Source organism: Lampris incognitus, chromosome 3 (genome assembly GCF_029633865.1).
Source record: "Lampris incognitus isolate fLamInc1 chromosome 3, fLamInc1.hap2, whole genome shotgun sequence".
NCBI classification, from domain to species: domain Eukaryota; kingdom Metazoa; phylum Chordata; class Actinopteri; order Lampriformes; family Lampridae; genus Lampris; species Lampris incognitus.
In genome coordinates, this window is record NC_079213.1 from 12879648 (window position 1) to 12904377 (window position 24730).

General features: G+C 45.6%; 1 protein-coding gene across 1 annotated transcript in view; it reads left to right on the forward strand.

The window, feature by feature from the left end:
- The first annotated feature begins 849 nt into the window (after positions 1-849).
- The window catches only part of chchd3a (coiled-coil-helix-coiled-coil-helix domain containing 3a), a 124126-nt gene continuing 100245 nt past the window's right edge, over positions 850-24730 (forward strand). The window contains exons 1-4 of the mRNA XM_056275915.1: positions 850-1085; positions 4746-5114; positions 5583-5676; positions 19625-19718. Of these exons, the coding sequence (XP_056131890.1) occupies positions 1005-1085; positions 4746-5114; positions 5583-5676; positions 19625-19718 (638 nt within the window). The 5' untranslated portion in view covers positions 850-1004. The remainder of the gene's footprint in view (positions 1086-4745; positions 5115-5582; positions 5677-19624; positions 19719-24730) is intronic.

The window sequence follows — 24730 nt, forward strand, 5'->3', positions numbered from 1 at the left end:
TAACAGAGAAATGGTCATAAAGGAAAAAACTTACAAGTAGATGAATGTGACAATGAAACAACAGTTTTATTGACTATATGAATAAAACCTAACTGGATTGTTGATCAACGACGGCATCAAATAATAGGTCTAACTATGGTAGCCTCACCTTTCTCTGACCAACCTTTAACTCTCAAGATTTTTTTTCTGTTTCACATATTTCTATTGATCCCACCTCCATTCAAAACAACTATAAGTAATGAATGGCCTCTAGTACAGGATTTCAAATAATTAAATTAATACATACCTAAAGAGCTATATGCAGTAAATAGGCCATAGGAGCCATGTTTGGATAACAAAACAACATATCAGTGTTACATGTGTATTGATACCGTGCGCACACAATGTCACCAAAGCTCATATCATTCAAGTAAAGTCTGAGTTTAGTTCAATCTAATCTTTGATTTGCCTTAGTCGGAAGAGAACTGGTCGGGGTAAATTAATTTGTCTGAGCTACCAGATTAAACCAATATTTCCTGCAGGCAATAAACTGTCACTGTAACATTCATGTATGCATACTCAAACGTCTGTTGAATGTTCTATTTTAACTTGCTATGTATTACAATCGTAAAAACAAATACACTGCCATTTGGATTTTGTTCTGGACATTTGGAGACACGCAACTAAAAATAATGTTCCCTTTGACTCCCACCCCCTCCCTACTCCCTCCCTTGAGTGTCACCGTTTTTTTTCTACCCTGTAATAAACCAATGAAAAATTGAACCAATGGGAATCTCTGTTGTAAAGGGCGGTTGCCATGTTCCTCCAATCGGCACTGGTCTTCTTGACAAACGTCATGCTAAGGAAGTGTGTATGTTTGTGTGTAGAAGCGTTGGGGCCTCAGCGATTTGCTCACGGTTGTTTTTATTTGAAACACAGATAAAACCACACAGCGACGCAACTGGATGCAAATAAATTCCCTTTACATGTAGGAAATTGCTGTGATCGGAGATTTTAGTCGGACAATGGGAACGAATAACAGCACTCGCCGCGTCTCGTTTGAGTCAGACGAGAATGAGAACATAACCGTTGTGAAGGGCATACGGGTGAGTGACAGCACACGAGACCTGTAAAGCAGTGGCAAAACAAATGTTACAAAACTGTTTTTAAAACAATCACTTGCCATTATTTGTGTATTAATTAAATGTGAGGATAACACGCGCGATGCTAACTACCTCGGGGATCCTGCCGGTGTTTTGAGTTGAACGGTGACAGTTTTGTCCCACCTTGCCCACCGTCACCTGACGAATGAATGAATTTGTATAATGCATGAATGAAACCGACTCCTAGGAATGACCGTTTTATAGTATCTATGAACGTTTTCAAGAAATTAACAGAAATATATTAGCAACTAACATGCTTTGTTTTTGTTCGAGTTCAACGTTATTGTCATGTGTAGACATGACAGTGTGTGTGTATATATACAACACACATACATACACGTACTATGTACAGCACATGTTAACACAACAACGTAATCTAATATGGGTGCATCAGTTGTTCAGCAACTTGACTGCCTGTAGAAAGAAACTGTTACTGAGACGGGTGGTGTGTGATTTGATGCCCCGGTAGCGTTTTTAGATGGAGGCAGCGAGAACAGAACATGAGCAGGTTGGCTGGTGTCCTGGTGTTTTGGGCTTTCCTTTTGCAGCGAGTTAGGAAGTTGTGGTAGTTCCATGCCAGTGATTTTTGCTGCTGTCTTTACAATGCTTTGAAGCAGTGCGCCGAGCAATCAGGTTGCCAAACCAACACTGTAATACAGCCTGTCAAGACACTGTCGATGGTATTGTGATAAGAGTTTTGGTACTCTTGAGACGCCCCAGAAAATACAGTTTCTGCTGTGTCTTCTTGAGGATGCAATTGGTTTTGAGAGACCACGTGAGGGTGTCTGTGATGTGTAAACTGAGAAATCTAAAACTATCTTTCTAAAGTCAGCAATGATTCTTTTTGTCTTATTGACATTTAGAGAGGTTGTTATCATGGCGCCATATCTTCTACTTACCTCCTATAGGCCCTATCACCACTGTTGCTTGTTAGTCCAGTCACTCTGGTGTAATCTGCAAATTTAACGATGCCGTTGTTGTCATATTTGGCAACACAGTCGTGTGTAAACAGACTGTACAATAGGGGACTGGGACAGCAGCCCTGAGGCGCGCCTGTACTAAGAGCTAATGTAGATGAGTATGTTTTACCTATTCTCACAGTCTAGGGCCTGCCCGTCAGGAAATCAAACAGCGAATTACACATAGAGTTGCCCAGACCAAGACCTCCTGAGTTTCAAAACCAGTTTGGATGGTACAATTATATTAAAAGCAGAGCTGTAATCAGTGAACAACCTCCTGACATAGGTATTTTTCTTTCACAGGTATACTAAAGCAGTATGCTCAGCAAGTGGGCAAGCATCAAATACAGAGCTATTGGAACAGTAGGCAAAATGTAATGGGTAAAGGGTAGCAGGGATGTCACATTTTATATATGATATACCCAATCTTTTCAGGCACTTCATAATAAAGAATGTTAAAGCAACAGGTTGGTAATCGTTAAGGCCAATCATTAAGGCAAGAGACAAGTGTTTTCTTAGGTACAGGGCAGGCACAATGGTGGTTTTCTTAAAACACAGTGGAACCGCACACAATACGAGGGACAGATTAAAAATATCAGTAAAAACCTGAGAAAGCTGACTGTAATTGTCTTGAGGACACGGGAAGGGATGCCATCTGGGGCATCAGCTTTATGAGCCTTACTGACAACAGCCTCTGACACCTGTAGATTGACTTCATCGTCGGGCACCATGCTGCTGTCACCAGGTCCAGGTTGTGAGCTTCAAAGTGGGCATAAAATTTGTTAAACTCATCCAGGAGAGAGGCGGAGGTGTTAATAGCCACACTGGGTTTAGATTTATGGTCCGTAATCGCCTGCAGCCCCCTCCATTTGCACCGCAAATCACAGCCACTCTAGTCATTCTCCAGTTTGTCTCTATATTGTGTTTTAGCAGCTTTGTTGGCTCTCTTTAAGTCATACCTGGATTTTTTTGTGGGGTTCCTTGTCTCCCGATTTAAAAGCAGTGGTATGCTCCCTCAACCTCAGGCAAATGTCGCTGTTAATCCAGGGCTTTTAGTTCGGTAGGAGGGAATTGTCTGTACTGGGGTACAGTTATCCACACAGAATCTAACATAGCCAGTGACCGATTCAGCATACTCATCCAAACTCGAGGCTGAATCCTTAAAGGTTGACCAGTCTATTGATTCAAAACATCCATGAAGTTTGGATTCGTGTTCTGTAGTCCAGCACTGTACTGTCCTCACAGTGGGCTGTGTGCACTTCACTTTCTGCTTGTAGGCACTGACAGGTGGTCGGATTTCCCAAAGTGAGGTCATGGGATAGACCTGTAAGCTACCATGACCGTGGAGTAACAGTGGCCGAGAGTCTTATTGCTTCTGGTTGGGCAGGTGACATGTTGGTAAAATTTTGGTAGCACAGATTTCAGGTGACAGGGATTAAAGTCCCCCACCACAACTGAAATGGCCTCAGGGTACAAGTTCTCCTGCCTGCTAATGGCTCCATACAGTTCATCCAGCACTGCTGCGGCAGTAGCTTGCGGCGGTATGTAGACAGCGGTTAACAACACGCAGGGGAATTCCCTTGGGAGATAGGGCCCAGCTAAGTCTCTGTAAAGCAGAACACGCAACAGTCCTTCATTTCCCTTTGAGAGCTTGTTTGGCAATGAAGTTCGTTTAGCTTGTTGTCGAGGGACTGGACATTAAAAAGTAGTATGCTGGGAGTCGGGTAGGATGCCATCATAACCTCACCAGGGCGCCACCTCTTTTCCCTCGGCTCCAGCAGCGCTGTCTTGAGGCCATTACTCCATGTTGGTAACTGTTGTTGCAGGTAACCTTTCCCAGCAAGTACTGCAGCTTCCAGCTGTTGGGAATGTCTAATCTTATGTCTAGTATGGACGGCACGGTGGTCCAGTGGTTAGCACTGTTGCCTCACAGCAAGAAGCTCCTGGGTTCAAACCCCAGGCCGTCTCAGGTCCTTTCTGTGTGACGTTTACATGTTCTCCTCATGTCTGCGTGGGTTTCCTCTGGGTGCTCCGGTTTCCTCCCACCATCAAAAAGACATGTTACGGTTAATACTCCTGTGTGTGCCGCTGACCAAGGCAATGGAAAGAAAAACTGGAGTTGGTCCCCGCGGGCTACAGCTGCCCACTGCTCCTATAAAATAGGGTGGGTTAAATGCAGAGAACAAATTTTGTTGTAACCTGTACAATGAAAAAAATAAAGTGTCTTTCTTTTCTTTTCTTCTTTCTAGTAAAGTCTGGCAATCATAGGTAATTGTGCAAGATGCATTTTGTCAAAAGTGACATACTATAACACAAAAACAAACAACAAAGCGAGAGTAGCTTGTAGCAAGTGGCCATATTATGGCGCCATCTTCAATCTGTGTTGTCTTCGCCACATTTACAGGGCATTGCAGGCAACTGCTTGCTATAAATACAGTTGGAAAGGCTTTACTCGACTAGATAAGTCCTTGGTTGGCATGGCTGTGACAAATACAAAACACCAATTAGCCAGCCAACTTAGTAATGTTATATCCGTTTTGTTGTGGTGCACGCCACTCTGATGCCATTGCATAGTTGTGTCTGTGCTCTCTATAAATAATGTCCTAAATGTTGGTATTTTGAAAAATCTCTCCTTCTTTTGCAGCTCTCTGAGAACGTCATCAACCGCATGAGGGAGCCTGTCACTCCACTGCCGTCCCGCTCACATGCAAATGTGGCCCCCTCACCTCCTCCCCCAGCAGCAAACCTGGCTCCCTCTCCTCTCCTTGATCCGGTCACCTCCTTGCCCCCACCTTCTCCTTTTGTAGAGCCCATTGCACCTCCTCCTTCAGCTCCACCTGCCACTGAGACAGTGGCAACATCCGTACCACCTCCCATGGAAAAGGTAGAAGCTCCCATCATCATTGACAAGGTGTTCCTGTCTCCTTCACCCCCAGCTTCTGCTGTTGCTGCTGCTGCTTTTGATCCTGTGGCAGCACTTCCTCCTCCTCCTCCTCCTGCTCTTGTTGAGATGGTAAATTTGCCTCCCATACCTTCCCCTCCTCCTGCTCCTATTGAACCCCTTGGCCCTGCTCCTTCCCCTGCTGCCATTGTGGTCGAACCTATAACTCAGCTTGCTCCTCCTCCCCCGGTAATTGACCCCCCACCTCCTCCTTCCATAATCAACTCCATTGCCTCTCCTCCTCCCTTAATTGAGCCCATTATTCCTCCTCTCGTGATTGAACCTGTTGCGCCTCCTCCTGCAACTGAACCCATCCTTACCCCTCCACCTCCTCCACCTGTCATGACTGAACCAATAACTGCTCCCCCGCTCCCCGAAATGGAGCCCATTGCCACCTTCACTCCTGCTAATGAACCTGTCACCCTGCTCCCGCCCCCACCTCCAATGGAAGCTTTATTCCCGCTGCCTGCTGAGCTAAACGCTGCGCCTCCTCAGGCTGATTTCATCACCTTCACTGAACCAGTCACACCTCCTCCCCAGCCCCCAGTGGAACCTGTAGCTCCTTCTGCCCCTATACCTGAGCCAGAGGCTGTCCCCACGTCATTTCGAGTTCTTCCACCTCCTGCACCAGCTGGTGAGTTGTTGTCCAATGGGCTGGTTCCAGTCTCCATTAAAATCATCTCAAAAATGTCTGATTTTTTTTTCAATTTATTCTGAGCTGTTTGGTTCTGGACTGGTGGAAACTGCAATCGTAAATACCACTCTCAAAAGAGAAATACCATTTGATTTATTTGTGAATATGTTGTGTTCTTAGTGTGCAATAAATAAATTCACTGTATGTTTAGAAAACTTTATACAGTGGAAACCATTTATATTGATCAGTTATAGTGATCAGTCACTTCTACTGATCAAAACTAACACTGTTCAAATAAGTTGGATGTTGTGATCAAACAGTTCACTTAAAATAATAATTTTGGGTGTTTCATACAAAGGAAAAATACCAAAGACTTAGTTTAGACCACGATTATTCAGGAAATTATTATAATACTTTTTGTTCTCTCACTTCCGTGATACTGAACGGTGCCACCTCAACCTTCAAAATCGCCAGATAGCCTAAGCGACATAAGCTTGCTTTCATTTTTAGGCCTCAGTCTGTTTCTAAAAACGTACTTCAGGAAATGCTAAGCAAGGTTACTGCAACCTATAGTCTATATTTAAATGCCTGTGTGAAGCAGCTGATATTTTATTACAGTCAAATAGCCTGCAGTACATTATATATAGGGCACGGTGGTGCAGTGGTTAGCACGGTCGCCTCACATCAAGAAGGTTCTGGGTTCGAGCCCTGGGGTAGTCCAACCTTGGGGGTCGTCCCAGGTTGCCCTCTGTGTGGAGTTTGCATGTTCTCCCCGTGTCTGCGTGGGTTTCCTCCGGGTGCTCCAGCTTTCTCCCACAGTCCAAAGACATGTAGGTCAGGTGAATCAACCGTACTAAATTGTCCCTAGGTATGAGTGTGTGTGTGTGTGTGTGTGGGGGGGGGGGGGGCGCCGCCCTGTGATAGTCTGGTGGTCTGTTCAGGGTGTCTCCCAGCAGTCACTGGGCGGCAGGTGGGGAGACACCCTGGCTGGACAGGCCGCCAGGCTATCACAGGGCACACACACACACACACACACATGCACACACACACACATGTATTTAATAAGTGTATATGTCAATTAGATGGCCCTCCAAAAAAAAAACCCAAAAACATTGACTTGACTTAAAGTGACTATATGACAGCATATAGGGGTGATATTGGCCTGGATGGATGTGACGACTGTGGTTTCCAGCTTCTTCAGTTGATGTTGTTGAGCATGTTGAACTTGAGAGCCAGGCTAAGCGGGGGCTGCACAACAGACAGTGAATGGGAGACATCTTTTTAATGGAGATGTTTTTACTTTTATTTCTGATTTGTTTGTTTTTTGTTTTGTTTTTTTAATTTTCTTGAGAGCAGAAAATGCTCTCTTATCTCTACACAATTACTTCAGGTGCCTTCGCTGTTACCTTTCAACTTTCCTCCAAACGCCACTGAAAGGAACTGAATGGTCCTCGGGCATGGAAGAGAAATATTTGAAGACTGAAATTCAATGGGATTTCTCTTTAGTGTCTCAGTTAATTAGAAAGCAAAGGTCACGAGGGAACGAGCCATCTGAGGATTTGCTCCAAGACCCGCTATATATTGAATTTTAACAATGTTTATTGTGTGGGTGTTTACAATTAAGCCAGCCTAAGCCTTTTGTCTCAAACTTTTCGAGCGGATTTTAATTAGTCTTCATTCTCATACTGCACCTCACAATACCCTTGGTCATATTATGATTCATTGCCATCGCCGAACTGCTAATGGAATGATTAATTCTTTCTTGTAATGGTGTTAATGAATTGATGCTGTAATTATTTGCCAAGCATTTTGGCTCACCCCTGTGGAGCTCACGCTGTCATGGTTGCCCTCTTATATGAGGACAGGCAAATCCTGAGGCTGACCTCAGCTGTCTTCTTTAAATATATATATATATATATATATATATATATATATATATATATTTGGTGCATTTTTCTGTCTTTTTTTAACGATTTTTTCCCCCCTCTACTTCTTCCTGGGGCTCAAATGGCTCAGACGTGCCTGTTTAAAGTCTTACAGGCCTGAATGTTTTGCACTTTGCTTTTCTTCAATTTATTCATTCAGACTTCAGAACTTTTTTGGGGGGGGGGGGTTCCTCCCTTTTTCTTCCCCAATTGTATCCGGCCATTTACCCCACTCTTCTGAGCCGTCCCGGTCGCTGCTCCACCCCCTCTGCCGATCCGAGTAGGGCTTGCAGACCACCACATGCATCCTCCGATACATGTGGAGTCACCAGCCACTTCTTTTCATCTGATGGTGAGGAGTTTCGCCAGGGGGACTATTCCCCCCAGTCCCCCCCCCCCCAAACAGGTGCCCCGACGGACCAGAGGAGACGCTAGTGCAGCGACCAGGGCACATACCCACATCCGGCTTCCCACCCGCAGACACGGCCAATTGGGTCTGTAGGGACATCCCACCAAGCCGGAGGTTACACGGGGGTTCGAACCGGTAATCCCTGTGTTGGTAGGCAACGGAATAGACTGTTGCCTACCCAGATGCCCTCAGATGCCCTACGCTACCCAGATGCCCTCAGAACCTTTTTATATGTAACTCCGGGACCGTGACTGAGCTGATGGTTTCTCATTTGATTTCTAGAATGTTTTCACATAGTTGGACTTACAGTATTTCGAATTTCAACATTAATCTGTTGTTTGTTGTGGTCGGAAACTAAGTTTTGTAGATGTAGATGGTGACTGCCAGTGAAAAGCAAGGCACTGCTGTACGATGAACTGGTTGGGAACCTCACAAAGGGATTTTGAACATCAAGAGCTTCAGTCAGAAAACACAGACACTTGCAGCAACTTTTTTGTTTTTAATTTTCTTTTTCTCTCTTTCCCTCTCCATCTCTTAGTGAAACATAGGCCCAGCTTTGTGTCTGCAGTGTCCTCCCAGGCAGAGGACAGTTGAATGTTACCTGTTCATTAGATAGTGGAAGTAGGGGCGTGGGCGCAGGAGCTGCAGATAGCGACATCCAGAGGTGTGGGCAAGGCGCCCCCATCCTTGACGGTGCTCACTTGGTGAGGTAATTAAAAAAGGCCAACTTATGCCACGCCACGCTGACTCCGATGATTAAAACGACACCGCCACAGTCTCGCACAACAAACCACTGGGCCTCATTTTGACAAGGAGTGCGCGTGCATGTGTGTGCACGTGTGTGTGTTTAAATGCGTGTACGTGCGTGTGAGTGCAGGCTTTCAACCTTTAAATCTCACCCTGCAAAACTCCTGACCACTTTGTAAAAAAAATAAAAAATAGAAATATATTTGGCCTTTTATGGTATAACACCCAGTTCTTTACGTGAGCCTTTAAATCTTCTTGCTCAAGTGATAAAACAATTAGGCACCCAGTGGCATTTATTCATGTGTGTTTAACGAAAAACAACTTTTGTGTAAATCTGCGTTTTCCATTAGCAACAGGGCCTCTCCGAAAAGGCTCTCTCATTTTTCTCCCAGTCATATAAAATCATTGCTCTGTTGTCTGCGTTAATTGGTTTGTCGATTTACAAGATAAATGCAATATCTCACTTAATTTCGTTCGTACTGTGCGAATAAATCGAGAGCAACAGAAGATGAGAAATGGCCGGCCGTGGCGGGTGTTGACAGAATGTACTTCAGGAGTTTTCATAAGCCTGGCAGGAGGGATCGGCAAAAATGTAATATAATTACTAAACATATTTCTGTGACGTTCCATTGAAATTGGGATATCGGCATATTGCAATGCAAAATGTTGGTGTCTCAATTAATGATAAGAACTGATTGCCTACGGCCACTGTGCCTTTGGCGGCACGGTGGCCCAGTGGTTAGCGCTGTTGCCTCACAGCAAGAAGGTCCTGGGTTCGAACCCCAGGCTGTCCCAGGTCCTTTTTGTGTGGCGTTTTCATGTTCTCCCCGTGTTTGCGGTGGGTTCCCTCCAGGAACTCCGGTTTCCATCCCACCATCAGAAAGATATGCATATTAGGGTTAATACTCCTGTCTCTGCCCCTGAGCAAGGCAATGGCAAGAAGAACTGGAGGTGGTCCCTGCGTGCTGCAGCTGCCCACTGCTCCTAGCTACACATCTTAAATGCAGAGAATACATTTCATTTGTATGTATGTACAAAATGAATGAATGAATGATGAATTATTTCAAACATGTAAATAAGCAGGATATAACATACAGACAATCCATTGCCAGTAATCTGAAGTGAGCAGCAAATCCACCCATCAAACTCAGTGAACAGGTCTGCGTATGCAACAGATTATTCGTTACATGCTGGAAAAGGAGTAGGAGGAAGTATACACTTTTTTTCCTACCACTTCTCTCACCTACTCTTAAGTTAATTCAGCTAGTTAAGCATTTCAAACTCAATTCCCTCTGTACTGTATAGTTCAAATTCAGTGCAAGTTGTGTTGCACAATACAAACGCAACTACTGTGAACAATAAGGAGGGAAAAAAACCACATGAAAACACATGAGAGAGGAGGGCGTCCGGGTAGCATGGCGGTCTATTCCATTGCCTACCAACACATGGATCTCAGTTTGAATTCCCTTGTTACTTCTGGCTTGGTCAGGCGTCTCCACAGACACAATTGGCCATGTCTGTGGGTGGGGAGCCGGATGTGGGTACGTGTCCTACTCTCTGCCCTAGTGCCCGCTCTGGTCAGTCAGGGTGCCTCTTTGGGGGGGGGGGGCGCTATGCCCCCCCCCGGTGAAACTCCTCACTGTCAGGTGAAAAGAAGTGGCTGGCGACTCCACATGTATCGGAGGAGGCATATGGTAGTCTGCAGCCCTCCCCAGATCAGCAGAAGGGGTGGAGCAGCGACCGGGACGGCTCGGAAGAGTGGGGTAATTGGTCAGGTACAATTGGGGAGAAAAAGAGTGAAAAAAATGTTTAGAGATAAATAAAACTTAGACAGTTAACACAACTCTTCGTCGTCCCTATATCGGTTAATAACTAGTCCTTTGTACTTCTAATGATTAATAAAGAGTATTCTATTCTAGTCTGTTATTTCTTCAGAATCTACTACTACTACTACTACTTTCGGCTGCTCCCATTAGGGGTCGCCACAGCGGATCATCCATTTCCATCTATTCCTCTCCTCTGCATCTTCCTCTGTCACACCAGCCACCTGCATGTCCTTTCTCACCACATCCATAAACCTCCTCTTTGGCCTCCATCTTTTCCTCTTCCCCCCTGACAGCTCCATATTCAGCATCCTTCTCCCAATATACCCAGCATCTCTCTTCCACACATGTCCAAGCCATCTCAATCTTGCCTCTCTTGCTTTGTCTCCAAACCATCCAACCTGAGCTGTCTCTCTAATATACTCGTTCCTAATCATGTCTGTGAACGTTCTCATTCATCCAAGTCATGGTTATCCAAAGGAGTTGAATCAAGTGCAACTGGACTTGGTATATATCCGTGAAGACGTTTCGCCTCTAATCCAAGAGGCTTCCTCAGTTCATGCCTTTCTGACTGGCTGGTGATGAGACTCAGTATTTATCCTCTAGGAGCCATTGTCAGAGCTATTGATATGCGTGGCTCTTTGTGATCAGATGTTTACCAACGCCCGTCGCTAACAGAGCCATAGATATGCGTGGCTCTTTTGTGTTCGTTGTGTTCGTTCCTAATCCTGTTCTTCTTCATCACTCCCAATGAAAATCTTAGCATCTTCAACTCTGCCACCTCCAGCTCCTCCTCCTGTCTTTTCATCGGTGCCACTGTTTCCAAACCATATAAAATAGCTGGTCTCACAGCCATTTTGTAAACCTTCCCTTTAACTCTTGCTGGTACGCTTTTGTTGCAAATTACTCCTGACACTCTTCTCCACCCACTCCACCCTTCTTGGTCGAAAAGGGCTGATAGGAGGAGAGGGTCCATCCAAAGATAAACCTGAGAGACGCTTCTTACAGGGACTTTATTTCACCTTTGTAGATAAGATACTGCGTTAGCTTTCCAGACCCTTCCACAGTCACTAGATAATAAAGCTTGAGACACTTTCTTCACAAGTTTCATCCTTTGCTTTTTTTTCTTCTTCAAACTGTTGGCTATGATTGAGATTCACCCTGCCTTCAAGTCGTCCCAAGGTTTGCTTTTGTATGGGGGGGGGGGGTGAAAGTTTTTTTTTGTTCCTCAACAAGGTCCAGTAATAATTCACTTCTTTTAGAGAGAGAGAGAATTGAGAGAATTGATTCAATTCTATGACAATTGAATTGAAAAATATATAGAGAGAGAAACTTCTTTTTGTGGGAGAGAGACTTTGAGAGAAAGAGACTTTTTTTTGAGAGAGCAAGAGACTTCTTTTTGAGAGAGATAGAGAGACCTTGAGAGAGAGAGAGAGAACGAGAGAGATTTTTTGAGAGAGAGTGTATTGAATTGTGTTTGTTCTTTTTGACTCACACCATCCAAGATTTTATTGTTCTCTAAAACATTTTGTCCTTAGAAGATATTGTTCATAGTCACCAAACCTGGCATGAGTGTCAATTATAAGAACACCCCTCCTCCATACATATCTATATGTATAGTGTATATATACCAAAAGAACCACCAAAAGAAAACAAACATCTAAAGTTCATTCTTCTTTTTGATCAATGGGGATTGAATTTGTGACATGGCCTACATTTAACACCCCCCCACACACACACACAAACACACAAAACTGATTAAGTACCAAACCCACCGTCCCCATTGAAAGGGAGGGAGAAAAAGTCAACTTGGGCCATTGATCCATCCTGCTCAGTTAAAAGAGAAATGGGAAGGGGAAAAAAGCGGCGCGAGTGCGAATCTTGTTAAAGTTTCAAAGTTCAGCCGAATCCCTAAAAGGTTGCGACCATAATGAGGCTGTCATTGATTATGTGTGCCCATGAGGGGTGGGTATCGAATGATGCTCGCAGTAGGCTGTCTGTCTCTAAATCATCACCTGTGTGTGTGTGTGTGTGTGTGTGTGTGTGTGTGTGTGTGTGTGTGTGTGTGTGTGTGCGTGTGTGTGAAATGATTACTCTACGGTGAAGGTTGAGCCTCCGACACCTTCTCCAATGTGCCATAAATATTCATGTGCTCAAGCCCACACACTGTGTCCATCTAATGGCCGGGTAAAGACGATTCTCAGACTTCCAGTCAGAGAGAGAAGGAAACGAGGTATAAGAGAAGGAATGAGAGAGGGGGGGGGGGTAAAAGGAAAGTGTGTGTCGTCGTGTGTTTGGTTAGTAAATGCATATAATTTCCTGTCTTTTATCACCTTGTGGAAACTAGGGTTTTTTTTGGGGGTTTTTTGCAACACGATGCTGAATTAGAGGAAACGGGGACTGAAAGGGAGGGGGAGTCAGAAGAGGCACCTGTCTGCCAGGGCAGTGAACTCACTCTTCTTTTTTTCTTTTCTCTTTCCCCCCCCTGTTTGAACGTGGTGAAAGGTGTGCCGGGACTCGTCTGCGAGCGAGCCAGATGCGTGAGGAAGTGGTAATGTTACAGATTATGCCCCCGGCACGGGTCCTGGGGTTAATGAAACTTCTGATGAGAAACGCAATTTGCCTCTGTCTGTTATCCCCACCAGCAAAAACCTCTCCTCCTCCTCGTCCTCTTCCTCTCCGGGTTTTTCCGTGAGGCTTTGTGATTGGAGAAATGGGAGGAGGAGGCGGCGGTGTGGGTGACAGGGACACGTCAACGATGATGAGTTTTTAATCTCTTTAACATTTACATGTGCTGCTCAGGATTGACACGGGCTCTGTGAATCGGAAATATCCTCTGACCCTGGCCAGCTTCCCTCAAGGACCCCAGACGGTGTTTATCGCGTTGGAGTCGGTTCCTCAGGTGACCCTGCAGGCGTGCTGACTCTGTGAAGCCCTTTCCTCAGGGCCGGAGAGGATGTGGTCATCACGAATGAGAGGTTGCATGGTTTTGCCTGCATGTAGTCCATTTTCAGAAGTTGACTTTTGCAGCACTGACTTCTTGATGCCATTGTGAGGCGTGTCATCGAGAAGTCATCACCACAGGCGATGGCGTCTCCATGCCATTGTGAGGGAGAATTACGACATCAGAGCTGGTAGTTACAGTCTCCTGATGCAAAACTGGTAGTTTTACATGTTTGTTGTCAATTATAAATCGTCGTTGTGGAGCTTGACCTTCTCCAAACATTGCCCGGGTTTAGTCTCGAGATTCTCCTTTCTTTGCTGTCAAGACATTTTGTGTTTGGCTAAACTACTACATGTGGAATGGATGGTGCCAGTAAAGACTTGGTAAAAGAGACCTACTTTTCTGTCACAACTGACACTTTCAATGTGGACTCATTCAAAATGCCGTCCTTATTCTCTCATGTCTCATCCTGGCAGAATATGTACCTGTCCTTTAATAATTATTTCTGAATGTTCAGATTTTCAGGAAGACCTCTTTCTTGGCATTTTACATTTTTGCTGAACAGTAGACTGCATCTCTGAGTCACTTTTGGAGATGGATAAACTCCTCCTCCTCCTCCTACTACTGCTGCTGCTGCTACTACTACTACTACTACTACTACTACTACTACTACTACTACTATTACTTTCGGCTGCTCCCGTTAGGGGTCGCCACTGCAGATAATCGGTTTCCATCTTTTCCTGTCCTCTGCATCTTCCTCTGTCACACCAGCCACCTGCATGTCCTCCCTCACCACATCCATAAACCTCCTCTTTGGCCTTCCTCTTCTCCTCTTCCCTGGCAGCTCCATATTCAGCATCCTTCTCCCAATATACCCAGCATCTCTCCTCCACACATGTCCAAGCCATCTCAATCTTGCCTCGCTTGCTTTGTCTCCAAACCGTCCACCCTGGGCTGTCCCTCTAATATAATCTTACCTAATCCTGTCCTTCTTCATCACTCCCAGTGAAAATCTTAGCATCTTCAACTCTGCCACCTCCAGCTCCACCTCCTGTCTTTTTATAACATAGCTGGTCTCACAACCATCTTGTAAACCTTCCCTTTAACTTTTGCTGGTACCCTTCTGTCACAGATGACTCCTGACACTCTTCTCCACCTACCTTTGGAGACAGAGAAAGATTGAGGAAATATTCACATTGGCACGTTGCAAAAGTAAAACAATTTTTACCGCCTTTACCCTACGCATGCCTCCCAATATCTGCTCGCGATGTCCGCCATACGAGTTGTCCTCCTCCTGCGGGCTTGACAAAAGAGCTGTAATTAGACTCTGCTCCTCAGCCAGATCAATGGTGCCTGTGACTGCTGTCAGACATGATGGATATTATCTCCTCATGCGGTGTTTGGACGGCAGGTGACAGCACTGCCTCTCCTGTAGGTGAAACAATACCACAAAAAAGTTGTCATCTGTCAATCACCTCCTTTGCACCAGTGTTTCTGCCGAAGGTCTGTCATCCTCAGTCTCCCGACGCTCGCCCACTCTCGCTGCCGTGTTGAATCTCTTGTATTATGTATTGACTGTATAGTCGGCTGTCAAGCCATTTTTTTTTATTGTTGTGTGATTTTCAGTAACGATGGAGGAGAGGAAAGCTATGAATAGAGGTTTTGTTCTGATTGTTGATAGGAATACAGAAAGTGAGATGAATTGGGCTACTTTAATTTGAGATTAATCTAAAGAGTGAGATCAGGGAGTTGTCTTTTTAAATCACTTCCAGTGTGAATTGACTGGGTTGAGACGTGACAAGAGGCAGCGATAGATATGAGATTGGGTAGGGGATGAAAGCTGAAATTGAATATCTCATGACAACTAGTTGCATTACCCGTGGAGTTTTCTTGGCTACCTGGCTTGTAATTTTACTTACTTTTATCAAAATATTAGCAGTTAACCAAAAGTAAAGCAAGATGGCGTGACACTCCATTACTCCCAGCCTCTCCATTGACTGGTAATGTGTCAAGGCTCCGCTTTGGCACTGACACAGTAACCGACAGCCAACTTTGGCCTTGAGGACTACAGGCAAACAGGATTTGCACTCATTCCTTAAATTGGCAACTAGCTGGAATATTTAATACTGACTAACTAATTGGTACATAAAGACTTAAGTTCATTAGACTTGAGTTTATTTGAGCATCATTGAATCATGTGGACATTGATTCTTGTAGGACATAATTGCAAAGTGTGTGCTCAGTCAGAGAATTAGCCGCGCTGATTATGCACCAGGCTAGTGACTCGGAAAGACTCTGCACCCATGATGGTGGCCTGCCAGTGTAACTGGTGCGTACTTCACTACCGAGGAGGTGTTTGCTCAGTCAGAAGCACAAACACACTTTTTCAAGGGGTGGGGTAATAGTGTGCCCGAGCCAAGTCCAATTTCTTGGTGAAAACATAATCCTGGGTAGTCCAGGAGTCAGTACACCAACAGCATAACAACTTATTGCTTTTTTCCTTCATCTTTTCTGTTCTCCATCAGGGTAGGTATCTGCAGATTTTTTTCTTTTTTGCTTTATTTCATCACCTCCTAAGACCAAACAGCTTAATAATCAAAGCCTTCCCAAAAGATGGGGGATGCAGACGCGTTTTTTTTTTATTAACTTAATCTCCGTGGGGAAATTCTTTTTCTGCATTTAACCTGTCCTAGCTGTGTAGCTAGGAGCAGTGGGCAGCCGCTAGTGCAGCGCCCGGGGACCAACTCCAGTTGGTCTTGCCATGCCTCGATCAGGGGCACAGACAGGAGTACTAACCCTAACATGCATGTCTTTTTGATGGTGGGGGAAACCGGAGCACCTGGAGAAAACCCACTGCAGACACGGGGAGAACATACAAACTCCACGCAGAGCACGACTTGGGATGACCCCCAAGGTTGGACAACCCCGGGGTTTGAACCCAGGACCTTCTTGCTGTGAGCATAATACAAATAATACACTGTGTTGTCACACAGTGTATTATTGTATTATTTTCCTTTTTTTCTGGTTTGATGATCATGCAGCTAGTCAGGGTATTCTCAATATTTATTCAATTGTGTTGCACCACTGCAACAAGCAATACATAACATTGCATGAAACCGTTGACTAGTTCATCAGTCGACTACTTAACTACTCGGTGACACAAAAATGAGATGCTTGGCTCGTCTCTGAACTTGTGATGCCATAAGGCAGTAAATATAGCAAGGATATTTGGCTAGTGCAAAGAGCTATGTTATCTGCAAATTATGCTAGGCTACGCCCGTAATCAACACAATAATATAAGTGCCATGCACAGCCATCTGAAACAGAGACCCCCTTGCCAGAAAGAGTAGACAGAGACAAGCTACAAACAACAACTTCACCACTTCGAACAAATCGCCGGTGTGCTACTTTATTTTATCAGCAAAATGTTCAGATCCTTGGCTCCTGGACGCAGAGGGATTTTTCAGAGCTGGTGCATTTCTTGTGATGACTAGTCATCAACTATGAAACTTGAAATGTGCGTCAAAGAAATAAAAATTGTGCAACCCCACCATTTGAGGTGATGCCAAATGTAAATAAAAGTGGAATTTGATGAGCTATCCCTCTATGATGTGAGTGCACGCTCATGATCTAGCAATAACATTTTGTTGTATGTTTTTATAGTAAAGACTTTTTTTTTTTAGTACTACAGTAGAAGCATAGGTTGTAAAAGACTGAGACAGTAAGGATCTCCAGCCACCACTGCTTTATAAAATGAGAGCAAACAGGATTTGGTGGATTTTCCTCCATAGTGTTGTGTCTAAACAGGATTATTGGCCATAGCTACAGTCCCAAACCCACAGAATAGGGATCCACTGATACATTTCATGTCTAAGTGATCAGCTAATTTAGTTGAAATTGAGTTTGTGCACCTGTGTGTGCACGTGCATGTGCGTGACCTCTACCGACTCGCTGTTACCAAGGTATGCTAGCCAGGTGATAATAGACTCCGACAATAGGGATTATCCCGTGTATTTAATGCAGCGAAGGGAGTTATCTTGACGCACGCACACACATTCCTCCGCCACTGCAGTGCTGCAGCGCACCGCATGGCACTTCTGCCTTCAGAGCACGTTTTGGTCTGGTGGCAGGGTAGCTTCTTTACTTTCATGGATAATTACCCGCCAAGATAGGGTGGAGAAGACATGCGGTCAGACATGTATGACGCCAGTGACATGAATATAGGGAGGTGGAGAGAGTAAAGCCCCATTACTTGATGATGGAGGGCGGTGTGTGTGTGTGTGTGTGTGTGTGTCTGTGTGTGCGTGCGTGTGCGTGCGTGCGTGCGTGCGTGCGCAGTTCTGTGCAAGCATTTACTTTTTTTTTATGCTTTTGAGAAATGTGTGTGCATGCATGTGTATGTGTTTTGATGTCATGCTTTAATAACTCAGATCATCCCTAATGTGCATCAGTTCTATCTACACGAAACTCAAGGCCCCTACACACACACAGACACACACGCACGCACACACACACACCTCTCCCTGTACGGCTCATAAGGCTTTGGAGCCCAAGGGCCAAAATGTCTACCCCACCTCACTACACTCACAGCAGGCTCACAGCAAACAGACACTCCCGCTTAGTGGACAGAACATTAGGGGAGCCTTCCTCATATTGCTTTTCACTCGCCTTCACTCTCAATTCATCAAGGCATGAACTCACGAAGGTGTTGAAAGCATTCAGCAAGGATGCTGGCCCATGCCAACACCATCGTTTCCCAGTTATTGAGTTGTGTTGGCTTTCACTGAATCACTACTCTGGCTACTGTATTCCCATCCCAGATATCCCATAGGGTTGGGATACGGTGGCGGGACAGGCAGCTGCGTTAAGCCGATGTCGTCTTCACTGAACTCTTCCTGGATATCTTAGCCCTTTGGCGGTTGCTAATTATCCTGTTGAAAATAAACCAGTCACAAATGGATCCAAGGATGCACCTTGTTGACAGTGGTTTTCAGTTATCCTGTGGCAATGAAATGTTGCTCCAGGTTTCATTGAGGGGCCCAACGTCTGTCTTTATAATAACCCCCACCCTGTTAAACCAGAAGCAGCAGCAGCCTGCAGTGTTCACACACAGCGTGAACACACATGGACTCGTGCCCCCCCCCCCCCCATACTCTTGTCCTTTTCATCAACATGAAATGGCAGGAACTTTGACTCATCAGAGCAGGAAATGTTTTTCCACTCCTCAAGTGTTTTTCTCTCTCACCCCAATGCTGTTGCAGTTTCTTGGGTGTTTTTTGATGAAAGAAGTGGAACTTAAAGGTTGTTTGCATGGCTCCTCTCTACAAAGATGTGACAGGTTGTGCTCTCTTTTCTGAGCCACGTATCATACTGGACAATTAACTGCCTTACTGTAAAGCCGCCTGTCAGAGGCACCATCCGTGTCAAAAACTGCAGGTATCCCCACCCTTATAAACAACAAAACAACCGAAACCAACAATCAGTTTCATATGCAAATTGCTATGACCACTAAGTAGAGTTACAATGGCTATGTGTACTATTCACAGAGGGTTGGGGAATAGTTGCAATCACAGTATTGTCAGATGGCGACAGATGTACTCTTAGCTGGGGGGGGGGGTCAGGGATGGTCGTTCCCTCTTCACATGGATGGATACCTGCAGTCAATTGAGACTGAAGAGGTCACTTAGATGAGTGATGAAACGTTTCTGTCTCAGTAAGCGTTGTGTCCAGATGAACCTTTGATGGACTGGTAGCCTGTCCAGGGTGTCTCCCCACCTGCTGCTGGGTTAGGCTCCAGTATCCCCGTGACCCTGAGAGCAGGATAAGTGGTTTGGATAATTGATGGATGGTTGTCTTTATTCAATGTCCATACCGTGTCTCTCTCTTTATATTCTCCACTGGACAGATTTGACCCAATGGGTGTCCAAAAAAAACAAAAAAACAAGACAACTGCTACCTTCCTGACCATATATCCAACTGTATGCCATTCAGACCAGCCCGTCTCTCACTTTTCCCTTCTCTGTCTTCTCTGTCTTCTCCATCTCTGTCTGTCTGTCTGTCTGTCTGTCTCTCTCTCTCTATCTCTCTCTTGCTCTCTCAGTTGATGAGGAGACCCTGAGGAAGAAGATCACTGATGAGCTTTACAAAGACATGGAACAGGAGAGGGCCAGAGCAGAACAAGAGCTGCAAGCCTGGTGAGAAACACACACACACACACACACACACACACACACACACACACACACACACAAGCTTGCATTTCTGTAGTGTAGTGAAGTTGCACTGGCATACATTATTGAACTAGTTTATTTATGTGACATGAAATGGCCACATTTCTTATTCCCGCCTCACAAAAATGAAGTGCGTCACATATTCAGTTCAGTGCAGCATAATTAAAATTACGATCCTTGGGCCTGTCAAAAGCAAAAGTCAAAGGTTTGATATTGTGGTCACACACACAAACTCTGCTTCTCTCCATGTTGTGTGCTACTCTCTCTCTCTCTCTCTCTCTCTCTCTCTCTCTCTCTCTCTCTCTCTCTCTCTCTCTCTCTCTCTCTCTCTCTCTCGCTCTCTCTCTCTCTGCTTTTGTTTGCCATGATAGATTGCACCATGGCTGCTCTCCAGTGTCAATGCTAGTTCCAGGATTTCATTAGAATCCAGAGGCATTTTAAGACACAGCTATTTTCTGGTTTCATTAATAGTCAAAAAGGTCACTACCAATCTTTCCGTTCCCCACCTTGTTTCCAATCTACCTCCGTTCCGAAACACATCAGCGCTTTCCCCTCCTTGTGTCTCGTCCTCCTTCTCTCCCTCTCTCTATCTGGCTGGATCAATTAATCACACCTGAGGGAGGAGAGGAGAGAGGAGAGGAGGGCGGCATCCTCAGGTAATTTGTTGGGTGCTGAATGGGTGATCCATTAGCCAGGCCTGATGAAGAATCAGGATCCTCATCCGAGAAGCATCTTCCCATCCTCCTCTCTGCTCCTCTGCTCCTTTACAGATACAGACGTGGTAATGTCCGATAAACACGTCACCCCACCCCTCTAATAGGCCTGGAGGAGCTCCAAGAGGCTCTGATGAACGAGCGAGAGTGGTTAGTCTCTAAATGCCCCCTGAACTCAGCAGAAAAAAAGAAAAATCATCCTTATGGATGCAGCGTTAGCCTGCCGATTAGAGCCCTCTTTGACGTGCGTTTGAGAAGGGTGAAATTACCGAGGGTTTGGATAAATGGTGTCTCTATTGATTTTTCTGTTTGTTTCATTCTTTTGCTGTAGCTGCTTCCGTCAGTCTATTGTCATCTATTCGAGGAGTAAGTACATCGAAATTACACCCTCACTACAATTAATTGAAATCACGGCAATGGCTGGTTGGGCAGTTTAAGCCCGTGTGACGCTTTCAAGCCCTCCACTTTAGTTTGTTTGGTGTGGGCAGCCCCTTCACTTTCGAAGGTTTTAGACAAAATGTAATAGTAAGTAAGCAATTATCTGCAAGCTGTCAACCTGTGTGTGTATGTGTGTGCATGTTTGTGTATGTGCGTGTGCACATCCGCATTCGCCTGTCTTAATAAGAAGGAACACAGGAATCAGGAACACTTTGTTGTTTCATTTCATGTACTTGCGTACATGAAATGAAACGAAATATCATTTCCCCCAGCCCACAGCAGTGCAACACAAAGACAAAAACACATATCCAGACTACAAGAACTACAAGAGCACACATACTAACTAACACATATATCTAAACTAACACATATATATCCAAACTTAAAAAAAAAGATTAAATCAATGTCCAAGTGAGCGAACGCCAGCCAGGATGACTGTCGGGACTGTCAAGACTGCCGGTCTGCGTGGGCTAGCAGTTAGCTTAGCCTGCCCCGCTTCCGCGTCCTGTCAGACCACCTTCAGTGCTTCCTCCTTGGGCGCAGCTCCAAGAAGGGGCCGTGGTCCCTGGGCCCCTCCGGATGCAGCAGACCAAGCTCCCCCAGCCGATCCAGCGCCAGCTCCCCCAGCCATCAAACAAAACTTAAATACAGACGTGGACAAAGACACTGCATGGACGGTACTGGGTGAGGCTGCCGCAAACATGAATCCTTGCTGCCATCTTCCCACACTGGTACTGGGTGAGGCCGCTGCAAACATGAATTCGTGCCGCCGTCTTCATTATCATTATATAATAATGATGCAGGCTGCACATCTTCTGTTGTTTCCATTAGGGCCGTCTCCTAGGGGCCCTGTGTGTGTGTGCGTGTGTGTGTGTATGTGTGTGTGTGAAATGTGTAGGCTTTTTCTTCATTTCTTCGTGTGTGTGTGTGTGTGTGTGTGTGTGTGCGTGTGTGTGCGTGCGTGCGTGCGTGCGTGCGTGTGTGTCGTGGGAGAAATAAAAAGAAGATTGATTCATTAGGGTGGGTCTGTTCTGGCTAATTGTGAATCGGGCAGTAAAACTGGGGGGGTATTTTTTTTGTTCCGGTTAAATCTCTCCAGTCACTCCCACAGCACCTAGAGTACCCACCTGGCCAGATGACTGTTGATAATGAAGGGTAATTTTATGTGCAGCCATAAAAAAAAAAGTCCAAGTGGGCTGTTTTTCACCACTTTTCCATAAAGCATTTTTGTCACCAACACGGGGTGAAATTGCCCCTGTCACATCTCTGTGGCGACACCATCAAGGCAGAGTGGGAGCTTTATTGACCATGATGCTTTGCCTGGACAGATGTGGTCAATATTTCCTTTAATGCTGTCTCTCTTCCTCTGTTAAAATTCTCCAGCTTAGTTATTTTTTTCTTCTAGTTTTGCAGTCTGTTTTTATTTGACTTTGAGAGCGCCTGCATAGACGGTGGATTCTTAGAAGTGCGAAGCACCGCTGAGTTTCTTAGCACCCCTCCATCTCTCCGACTCTGCACCGAAAACACCAACCCAGGGCATCCGGGTAGCGTAGCGGTCTATTCCGTTGCCTACCAACACGGGGATCGCCGGTTCGAATCCCCGTGTTACCGCCGGCTTGGTCGGGGGTTCCGGGTGGGAAGCCAGATGTGAGTACGTGTCCTGGTCGCTGCACTGATGAAATCTATTTGGCCTAAGATGCATTATAACCATGCCCATGTTCCTCTGGGAGCTCATTAACACTCTATATTGTTTACCCTGTTTATTATTGTGGTGGGCTGTATGGGTGAGGACGGTCAGCTTGCACCTAGTGGTAACCGTTGTACAGAAGTCATAAACTGTCTGACTGCTGTGTTTGCTGTGGCGATGACCCGGCCGTGCTTTATGTCTACTTTTATGACCAATGCACAGTAAATCAGGTGAAGAAAGGTATGAAATTAGTGTTGGTGACTTTATCACCCTGTCCGGCTTCCAAAAATCACTGTTTCCAAATCCCAGTCAGACTAATCTTAGTTAGATTTTTGGATATAAGCGACATTAATGGGCCTCAGAGCTTGGAAGCAGGTTTTGCTGCACCCCCATTGTAAAAAGTACCTCGGCAGGACTAATGCCTACTTGTAAATTGTCTGGATGCTCAATCTCTCCTCCCCTCTGAGTCTCAATTGCCCTTCAAGATTCAACTCTCGCTCCCTCTCGATTCTTTTATTCGCATTGTCACAACCAGCACTGTAAATGACTGCCTTTTTTTCTCTCTCAGCGTTGAATATTTTGGTATTCACTTGTCTTTATTGGGAGAAGAAGAACCTCGGCACTATCTTTTAATTGAAATAGATGGCGGGGACAGGAGGCCCCTTTTTTTCTTTTCTTTTCTTTTCTTTTTTTTTTTTTTTTGCTCAGCTTGGCCTGCAAAAGGTAATTGAATCGGGATAGCATTTCACGTCCCTGCAGCACGGGGGAGAAAACTCCCCCGGCGAATTGGGTATTGAAGACAAACAGCACAGTGGCCGTGGCCCTAGATACAGTGGAAGTATCGCTGCTCGGAGGCTGTAATGAGTCAGACTGGCTCCCTTTTGCTGTTAAACATCTCTAAGGTGTGTGTGTGTGTGTGTGTGTGTGTGAGTGAGTGAGTGAGTGAGTGAGTGAGTGAGTGAGTGAGTGAGTGAGTGAGTGAGTGAGTGAGTGAGTGAGTGAGTGAGTGAGTGAGTGAGTGAGTGAAAACACAGCTAGCCAGATGGCACCATGCCCCACTATTTTTGGGTGAAACTTCCGTGCATCTCGAACACATAGCAGTGGGAGAAAACACCAGGCCCACACCAGTCACTGGATGAAATGGGAGTATCACAACCCACACACCATCGAACCATTGTGCTCAGGTGCACAAAAAAATAATGGATTTGGGCGTCCGGGTAGCGTAGCGGTCTACTCCGTCGCCTACCAACATGGGGATCACCAGTTCGAATCCCTGCGTTACCTCCGGCTTGGTCGGGCGTCTCTACAGGCAAAATTGGCCATGTCTGCGGGTGGGGAGCCGGATGTGGGTATGTGTCCTGGTCCTTGCATTAGCACCACCTCTGGTCGGTCAGGGCGCCTGTTTGGGGGGGAGGGGGAACTGGGGGGAATAGAATGATCCTCCCACACGCTACGTCCCTCTGGTGAAACTCCTCACTGTCAGGTGAAAAGAACTGCCTGGCGACTCCACATGTATCAGAGGAGGCATGTGGTAGTCTACATTGATTGGGGGTTTTTTTTTTGGTGTTATATTGTCAGTGCTCACACTTCCACATTGCTTTGTTGCTAAATGTATAGGGTTTCATGACAAACACTCTCCACAAGACCAGAAAAAGTCTTGTCTAGTTTTGTCGCATGTTGCTTTTGAGGAAATAAGTCACCAAGGGGTCTTGAAAGGATGTGACAAGTCGCTAAATCGAGAGGCGAAGGTGCCAAGTTGGTGGCAAAAGTGGTTGCAAGCAGCTCGTAGCAGACGAAAAAGAACAGCGAGGTCCATCAGGTCCATTTAAATGGTTAATTTTTTTTCTTTCAAACCCCCCCCCCTTTTTCTCCCCAATTGTATCCAGCCAATTACCCCGCTCTTCCGAGCCATCCTGATCTCTGCTCCACCTCCCCTGCTGATCTGTGGAGGTCTGCAGACTACCACATGCCTCCTCCAATACACATGGCGTCGCCAGCCACTGTTCACCTGATGGTGAGGAGTTTCACTAGGGGGACGTAGCGCGTGGGAGGACCACGCTATTCCCCCCAGTTCCCACTCCCCCCCCCCCCCCAAACAGGCGTCCCGACCGACCAGAGGAGGCGCTGGTGCAGCAACC